This window comes from Microtus oregoni, unplaced genomic scaffold (assembly GCF_018167655.1).
Source record: "Microtus oregoni isolate MIOR12 unplaced genomic scaffold, Mior012 000033F_ref0000390, whole genome shotgun sequence".
Classification (NCBI taxonomy): domain Eukaryota; kingdom Metazoa; phylum Chordata; class Mammalia; order Rodentia; family Cricetidae; genus Microtus; species Microtus oregoni.
In genome coordinates this window covers 25,045,761-25,055,119 of record NW_024543092.1, presented here as the reverse complement: position 1 = coordinate 25,055,119, position 9,359 = coordinate 25,045,761, and the positions used below count along the sequence as shown (strand labels likewise).

At 44.0% G+C, this 9,359-nt stretch overlaps 1 protein-coding gene across 1 annotated transcript; it reads left to right on the top strand.

Annotated features, from left to right (window-relative positions):
- The first annotated feature begins 2,274 nt into the window (after positions 1–2,274).
- Positions 2,275–8,017, top strand: Pdcd2 (programmed cell death 2). The gene is made up of 6 exons (XM_041680274.1): positions 2,275–2,616; positions 2,936–3,178; positions 3,939–4,070; positions 6,416–6,519; positions 7,395–7,508; positions 7,583–8,017. Exons 1-6 carry the CDS (start codon positions 2,340–2,342, stop codon positions 7,757–7,759), a joined length of 1,047 nt encoding a protein of 348 aa, XP_041536208.1. The 5' UTR covers positions 2,275–2,339; the 3' UTR covers positions 7,760–8,017.
- Positions 8,018–9,359: the final 1,342 nt, after the last annotated feature.

Genomic DNA, 9,359 nt, shown 5'->3' with positions numbered 1-9,359 from the left:
ACGTGCAATCTGGGTGAGACGCTCAGGGCAGATCCGTTGTATCTATCAGGAGGCCTGCAGGCGTAATAAAGATGAATTCTCCACAGCGTGAAAGACCCATGCAACAGGGCTCACGTGGAGGGGCAGAATTTAGGGGAAAGGAAATGGGAAAAGGGGAAGGGGGAGACAGGCTTCTGATGACAGGAGTGGCAGAATGGGGGGGGGGGGAGTCAGACACTCTGGGAGTGGGGGAGAAAGGGAGGGAGAGAGATGAGAGGTGGGAAAGGCCCACCTCTTAAAAGGGAACTAGTGAATGTGCACAGCAGGTGTTCTTAGCAGCTGCAGCTGAGGATGCAGCCTGTCAGGACCCCAAGGGCAGACCAGTACAGATGCCTGAATACTAACACTCACCCTGTGGTTTGGTTTCAAAGGTCTGATAAGCAACAAATGGAAATGCTGTCTCTGAAAGAAAAAGGAGTATGAAGGAGGAGGAGAAGAAATAAAATTACCTTAAATTGAGCAAGACCAGGAGTGTACTTTTTTTAAAATTTTATTTTATATGCATTAGTTGTTTTGACCTTGGTGTTGGGTTCCCTGCAACTGGTGGTACGGACAGTTGTGAGCTGCTGGGAAATGAACCCGGGTGCTCTGGAAGAACAACCAGTGCTCTTAACCACTGAGCCATCTCTCCAGCCCCCCAGGAGTATACTCTTAACAGCATGTTTAGAAACGAGCTGACCCCTCTATGAACATATTTGTCACTCCAGTGCTCTCGCTGTCTGCTGAAATTAATCTTTCTCCACTCTTCTTGGCTGAGCTTAATTTGGCTCTGCATATACCAAGATGGGAACCCACCGCATTCGGTCACATTACTAATGTTGACACGAAACTACAGCTTTCACCTCAAATGGGGTTAAAATTGGTTCTGGACGCTGGGTGGTGGTAGCACACCCCTTTAATCCCAGCACCCAAGAGACAGAGATAAGAGATAGGCGGAGCTCTGTCAGTTCGAGGCCAGCCTGGTCTACAGAGCGAGTTCCAAGACAGACTCTAACGCTACAAGCAAATGAAATGAAAATGAAAAACAAAAAGTTTATTCTGCAGCTAAATTTGAGTGATCATAGCTCGGGAACAAACATTCAGGTCTTCTCAAGTACAATGTTCCAAGGTAGAAGCAGTTTCGTGGAGCTTTTACAGTAACAGAATAAAGAAAATTTAAAATCAAGGTATTCTAAAAATATACTGGTGGAGACATTAGTCAGTCACAGGCAGAGAAGTCTCACCTACAGGCCCAGAGCTATCCGAACGCATTCTTAGCCTTTTGATTGGTGGAGAATAGCATTTTGTTAATCGTCTTTACCTATTTTTCAGGATGTTAGGTCTGACACAAAGGTTGGGCAATAAGGACTCTTTAAGGGGCAAAAGATAACCTAAAAGAAATAGTATCAGCAACATTCTAAACTTAATCTTTAAAGGCAAAAAAACCATTTTGTTAGTTGACCAGGCTATGAAAGCAGCTTACTTCTAGGAATTCTGGTTTACACCAGCTAATATCACACTTTTTTTTTTGTCTTTCCATTTCCCAGGGATCCTGTCTAAATCCAAGACACAGGACAGTGCGTATGGGAGCACCCAACGGTGTGAAGCATTTCCATAAATTTGTTTCTAATGCTTATTCTCAACTGCATCCGTTAATCTTTCTCTTCCACAGAGTTCTGAACATCCTTTAACCGCGAGAGGGCAAGTTTCAAGGCTCTGTGTTTGTTTGCCCCAATGTCAATTCTCCCGCAGGACAGCGGAACATCCCTTGGGAAGAAAGGAGGAAAGCAGCAAACTCTAACATTAATTATGATTAACAACCTTACTTAGGATGTATACGTTACATGAAAATAAGAAAACGATAAGAAACTGTCTCGGACATGATACAACAGAATAGAACCAAACTACTGATCCCTGCCTTGGGAAGCCTGCTTGCCCCTCGCTCCTCTGAGGAGGAAATACACATCTGTTCTCCTCCGGGAAACGACACCACCAATATCCACTTAGACAAGTTTTGTTTGCTAAAGACAAAACCGTCCTAAGAGAAACCTGCAAATTTTCAACGTAAAAACTACAGTATCTCCTTTATATTCAAGCGCTGAGAATCCCACCCGTCTCAACAGCCTTAGTATCTCGAATTAACACCTTAAACTCAGAGGTCCCAAAAACCCTGAAAAAGCGTCCGATCTCCGCGCCCCCGGAAGTAGAGACCTGCACCGGAAGGCTGCGGTTGGCCCCGCCCTCCAGCCTCCTGCGTTCATTTCCGCCTCCTGTCGCTCTTCCGGTGCGGAGACCACACACCCCGACCCCTCCGGGACCCCATGGCTGCTCCCGGGCCGGTGGAGCTGGGCTTCGCCGAGGAGGCAGCGGCCTGGAGACTGCGCAGCGAGCAGTTCCCGAGCAAAGTGGGCGGGCGGCCCGCCTGGCTCGGCCTGACGGGGCTGCCGGGGCCCGGGGCGCTGGCGTGCGCGCGCTGTGGCCGCCCGCTCGCCTTCCTACTGCAGGTGTACGCGCCGCTGCCCGGCCGGGACGACGCCTTCCACCGCAGCCTCTTCCTCTTCTGCTGTCGCGAGCCGCCGTGCTGCGCCGGGCTGCGAGGTGAGCGGCCCGCCCGGGGGCAGGGCCGAAGCTGTGGGTGCCTCGGGTCAGACCTCGGAGTGGGATGAGCCGGTTGATGTGGGCAGTTGGAGTCGGGTAATAGAAACTGTCTCTTAGAAACGTGCTCCTACCTACAGATTTTCATAACTCTAATTGTTAGGCACGAATTCTTCCCGGTTTTATCCCTCTCCTGTAAGAATTCCTCCCTGAAAGAAAAGACTCTACTTTTCCTTTTTATGCGGAAGTGAAGAAGAAGGTTCAAATGTTTGGATTTTGTTTCACTGAAAACCTTTATACTTTCCATAACTCTTCGTTTCAGTTTTTCGTAATCAGCTACCGAGGAAAAATGTGTTTTACTCATACGAGCCACCTTCTGAGACGGGAGGTTCAGACAGTGGAGAATGTGCGTGCCTCCAGCTTAAGACAGGAGCCCGTCTCTGTAGGGTTTGTGGCTGCCTGGGCCCTAAAGCCTGCTCTAGGTGCAAGCAGGCACATTACTGCAGTAAGGAGCATCAGACACTGGACTGGCGGCTGGGACACAAGCAGGCTTGTGAACAGTCAGGTAAGATATCCGTTTCTAGCAGTTTCGGTGCCTCAGTCAACCCAGACACTTTAGTTTCTGATTAAAGTTTAAATTAGAAAACAAAATACTTTAGAAAGTTTTAGAACTGGTAACATGAATACTTTAATAATGAAAGTGGTGTTGAAATCATATGGACATCTTGAGTATTGGCTTTTAGACTCCCTAGTCAAAAATAGAACCAGCTAAACACAGTAGTTAACAGCAGTCATGTATAGTGTCACTGTCTTTTGGTCGATGGCACATGCACCCCTGATCTGATAAGATAATGAATTCTTTAGTGACTTGGTAGACTGTGATCTCATCACTGTTTATGCTTGGGCTAGTCTCATGAGTTGTGTATAACATCCAGTACATTGGTAACAAGTGACTGTATTAACAGTTGGTATATTTATTGTACCATTTAATCTTACTTTAGCCTAATATGTATTTTAAAAATAATGAGCCAGTGGTGGTGACACCTGTCTGTAATCCTAGCTCTCAAGATGCAGGAGGAGTTTGAGGCCCATCTGGGCTACACAGTGAGATCCTGACTCAGAACTGAGCTTGCTGTGTTATACAGGCAGCAGCTTTATACGTTTAATGCCCAATACTTCACCGGATGCCTGGCGTCCGGCTCCACAGTGATTGTCCTATGCCATAGTGACTGATGTTCAGACTGATGAAATGCTTTAGAAATGGGAAAATTTTAGATCATCTTAAAACTAAATGTTTATTAATGATGCTAATAACTTTCTTGTAGATCCTTTAAACCAGACAATTCCAGATCACAACTTCCTGTTTCCAGAATTTGAAATTGTAACAGAAGCAGAAAATGAGATTATACCTGAGGCTGTAGAAATGGAAGATTATTCTGATGTCACAGAAAGCATGGGTAAGGACATGGCATATAAGTTTTACAGTACTATGACCAAATACACTTTAGGAAAAACACTTCAGGGAGGAGAGCCTCCATCAGTATGTCAGTGGTGAAACAGAAGATCGTGGTGGGAGATTGGAGATGAGAACAGTAACTGCAGAATGGATGACAAGGGCCCTTTGTGACAGTCTTTTAATTCTGCTTTTAGATCCATACTTTGGTTACTGTCTCTAGAGTTCATGTGCTAGGGCTGTGTCGAGGCAGAAGTAGTGACCAACACACTTGTGATCATGATGAGTCCAGCTTTCACACTCTAAGGTCGCTCATGGGGGGGCTCACTGAACACACTTGGCCTGTGCTTCCAGGGTGGAAACCAAGTTCTGGGTATCATGTGTTTGAACAAAGAACTTAAGTTTTATAGTTTGATTCTAGATCTTGCTGACAGTAGGATTTCAATTTCTAAACCGCAAGGTCAGGCTTATAGAAACCAAATTAGGCTCTCAGTTATTGGTTCATGCTCGGGAACAGGAACACACAGTGGGAAGAAGGCACCCAGGAGTCAGGAACCCAAAGAAGTGAATGTCTTGTGACTGATAGAAAGGTGAGATGCGGAGCTGGAGAGATGGCTCGGAGCTTAAGAACCTAGGAGTGGATGCACATAAACTACCTGATGTAAGTAGGATGTGTGAGTGAGCCTTAGATAAGAAGCAATCATAAAAGTAAACAGTTGAATTATATATCTACATAATTCTACTTGACTTCAAACCAGTGATTTGACAGATGTGTATCTAGTAAAATATATTTCAAGAGTGGGAAAAAAGCGATGGGCATGTTTTTCTTTGGAAGTAGGTCCTCATATAAGGCCAGGTTGGCCTTGAACTCTGCCTCCTAATTGCAAATATTACAGGTGTTACACATTTTATATCTAACCGCTGTTATTTTTATTAAGTAAATTGATATATTAGGTCTGAGGAAATAGTACAGATTTGCAGAAAGTAGGTCTGAATTTTTTTATTGGAAGATGGTAGCAACTCATAAGTACTTTATCTATAACAAAGATTTAAAAATCTTTAGATTTTTAAAAATTGTTAGATTGTGAAATTTTAGAAATTGTTAGATCATCTCATTTATAGTTGGTACTCCAGATCTATAAAATGATCTATTTAGAGAGATAGCTGATTCCAGAACTACTGAGAAAATAATGAAAGAAAGTGGTTATCATCGGAAATTGAAGAAGTTAATAGTTAAGAATCCAGTTATTACACCTTTAATCCCAGCACTTTGGAGGCAGAAGCAGGTGGATCTCTGTGAGTTCAAGGACAGCAAAGGCTTTTATACAGAGAAACCCCATCTCAAACACAACACACACACACCCCACCCCTCAGTTATCAGTGGATCCTAGTGGTACAGACCTACAATCTCAGCTACTCAGTATGCTTAAGATGAGATGATTTTAAGTCCAAGGCCTTCTAGGGCTACCAATTGGGGTCAAGGCAAGCCTGAACAAATTCATGAGGCCCTAACCAGACCAATAAAAACAGGATGGGCTTTGGAACTCATTTTGCCTAGCATGTATCAGGCTCTAGATTCAATTCCTGATTCAGAAAAGCAGGAATTTCATTAATCATGAGTTATTATCTGGAAGTGACTGGGGGAATCTTGAAATTTGATTTGAAGCTGGTTCGTCATAACAACTTCAGCACTTCTACTTTTGTGGACGTTCAACATTCACAAGATAAACATTTTCAGAATGCTTCCCTGAAGTGACTGTCCTAGCTGCAAGGAGAAAGAGATTGGGAGGGAGGGTAGGGACAGGGACACCTGTGGAGTAGCTTAAGGCTTTGCTTCTTCCCTTGAGAATATCAGTGTGAGGGAGTGTACATTCTCCATGCATCCTGGCTATTTATGGCAGGAAGTGCCATTAATTAACGCCTCCCCCAATTTATCAAAATGGTGATATTGAATTTCAGCATATCCGACTCAAGATATTAAGGTTGTATTTTGATACATGTTACCACACTTTGTGTTGGCAGCCACTGGTCTGCTGGAAAACTGGCTGTGGAACAGGAAATGGCACTGATGGGTGAGATGGAAGGAAGCTTGAAGGAAGAATCCAGATGGTTAGAGCACGGCAGTGATGAGGACCCCATCGCAGGGAGCCCCAAGACGCACTGCTAGAGTTTTTAATTTGAAGCCTTAAAGACTAGATCTATAATGATTACCTGTTACCTACAAATAGGTACTAAAATTACTTGAACAGAGAATCTAATTATGTTAACTAGGTTCTCCATACATTTGAATGGCTAAATTGTGGGGATTATCCCAGTATTCCATAATTATTGTGTTTGTTTTCCCCCCAGGGAGAATACCTGAGGAAGAACTAGAGTCCATGGCAAAGCATGAATCCAAGGAAGATCACATTTTTCAAAAGTTTAAATCCAAAATAGCCCTTGAACCAGAACAGGTAAAATGGGATTTATACCTCTTCACTGTGTTCTCAAAACTTATAAAACCAGTATGATTCACGTGCCCATACACTGTGTACATTATATATGTACAGAATTCAAAAAAAAGAAAAAAGCATAAACAAAAATCCCTAAAGGCAACTTCCCAAACACACTGGAGCAAGTGAACAACCGGGGTAACAGGAAGCTTTGGTCTGCCTGTAACACTAGGTGGTTTTAGCAATGGTGATACAAGTTAAACAAAAGAGAGGAAAAACACTCTGAAGCTGATTATAGTGAATTTACCCGTTTTTAAACAATTTAACCAAACACTATGTCTGACTACATACATATCCCTTTTTTAAGTATTTAAGGATCTTGGCTATTCATGAAGCCAAGTACTGACTGCTATGGCTACATTTTGTATGTAGACTCACATAGTTGTATGGTAATGAGTTATTCTTAACTGAGATTCTAACACTGGGGCCAGTGCCTGCTGCTGAGCCAGGTGACTGAGTCTGGTCCCGGGGGCCCACATAGTAGCAGCAGTTGACTCTCACAGGTTACCCTCTGACCTCCACGAGTGCTCGGGGGCCCACATAAGTAGAAGCAGTTAACTCTCACAGGTTACCCTCTGACCTCCATGAGTGCTCGGGGGCCCACATAGTAGAAGCAGTTGACTCTCACAGGTTACCCTCTGACCTCCATGAGTGCTGCCATGTGTACACACATGTTTTAATTGTTTAAAAAGGCCCTGACAAGTTAGGGAAGAAATGAGCTGAAATAATGGCTTTGAGGTTTAGGTGTTGGTAATGCACAGAGGCAGCATATGGGGATCCTCTTAACTGATCCGTGGGGAATTCTCAGAGGAGATGTACTCCTTGTTACCTTCTAGATTCTCAGGTACGGAAGAGGTATTAAACCCATCTGGATTTCTGGTGAAAATATCCCTCATGAAAAAGATATTCCAGATTGCCCCTGTGGTGCCAAGAGGATATTTGAATTCCAGGTATGACCTTAAAAAATGACTTAAGAAAACTGGACCAAAATATAGGTATTAAAATATTATTGTCTTCTCCCTAGGTCATGCCCCAGCTGCTAAACTACCTCAAGGCAGACAGACTGGGCAGAAGTGTGGACTGGGGCATCCTGGCAGTCTTCACCTGTGCTGAGAGCTGTGACCTGGGCATTGGTTACACAGAGGAGTTTGTGTGGAAACAGGATGTGACAGATACACCTGAACAAGGGTTAAATCCTTAAAAATGTTCCTTATGCCTCAGGACCCCACAATTCCATCTCTAGGACTTTATCCTAAGAAAGTAGTTACCAAAGACTTATATAAGTATAAAAATGTTGCTTGATACATTATTTACAATGTCTCTGTATTACTAAAACAAGTGTCCAATGATGGGAATTTCATTTTTGTATGTCCATAATGAAGGGTGATACTGTTGGTGCTACGAACATACATGGATGCCCAGAGGGGTACAGGGTATAAATACCAGGATGCCATACTGATGTTGATGGTATGTTACTTTTGTAGGAATAGACATTCATATATGTGTGCATAGAAATAATCTGGAGAGATGGCTCAGTTGATTGTAATTACTATTATTTTTTTGTCTGTGTGTTATGTGCACCACATACATGCCTGGTGCCTTCAGAGGCCAGAAGACAATGCTGAGTTCCCCTAGAACTGGACTTAGACACTTGGGAGATGCTATGGGTGCTGGGAATCAAGCCTGGGTCCCTGCAGGAGCAGCCAGAGCCAGCTCTCCAGCTATTAAGAGGGCTTGCTACTCTTCAAAGGAGCCAAGTTCAGTTCCTAGCACCCAAATCAGGAAGCTCACAGCTGCCTGTGTCACAGATCCAGAGAATCTGATGACCCGGGGGCACCCAGTACACGTGGGCACCCAGTACATGTGGCATAGCTCATACAGGTGCATAAAACATACAAATAAGCAAAAACTAAAAAGAGTATCTGGGAAGGAGCCCTGTGTTTTCCCTCTGTAACCTGCCACATGGCAGCATGCCCCACCTCCATGTGGGTTAAAGAGGGAGGGAAACTGGAGCAGTCCATACTGTCCAGTTCCAGAGCAAGGAAAAACTGAACTTGTTAGTCTGAGAGGATGAAGGAGCCAGTAAAGAAGTCATGGGCTTTGTCTTTCTTTCCTTTACAAATACTCTGCACAGACTGCTCTCACATGACTGGGGAAGGTGAACAGAAAAGGAACTGTCCCTGGAAGCAACAACCTGACTGAAGGGAGGCCCTGGGGCCATCTTTCAGGTACGGGATGTTCCATATGGTTCACTGCCAAGCCACGTGGCCAAATCTTAAGATGTGAGCAGGGCTTCCAGTCTTCATCCATTCACAAGTGAATTCCCGTCAGACACCACACAGAGACAGACCTGAGAAAGCTGCTGTGTCGTTTAGCATCCTTGTTCATCCTGGTTTGTTTTCGAGACGGGGTTTCTCAGTGTATCTCTGGCTGTCCTTGAAATACAGAGATCCATCCGCCTGCCTCTGCTTCCCAAGTGCTGCCACCCTGAATCTTAATCTAGCAATCTTCTAAATTTTAAGAGGTTACATGACATTCTACTACCATTGACTATCTGGTCTATATATGACTATAGCATATTACACAAAGTCCTGGCTTATGAGTTCATACCATGTATGTGTACATTAAAATACACATACAACCATTTAGAGATTCCTACAAGGGTCATTTATTATTTATCAAGCTACTTTTAAGGAAAGATGCTGTTCATTTTTACTTGAGGTATTAGAGCACACAGCCATGGAAGGCATTGGCATCAACTTGTGGCAAACGTGTAGAAACACACCTTAGGAAAAGACCAG

Coding starts and splice junctions, on each gene's coding strand:
- Pdcd2 (XM_041680274.1), top strand. CDS start 2,340: ATGGCTGCTCCCGGGCCGGTGGAGCTGGGCTTCGCCGAGGAGGCAGCG. Junction 2,617..2,935: donor GTGCTGCGCCGGGCTGCGAG/GTGAGCGGCCCG, acceptor TCTTCGTTTCAG/TTTTTCGTAATCAGCTACCG. Junction 3,179..3,938: donor GCAGGCTTGTGAACAGTCAG/GTAAGATATCCG, acceptor ACTTTCTTGTAG/ATCCTTTAAACCAGACAATT.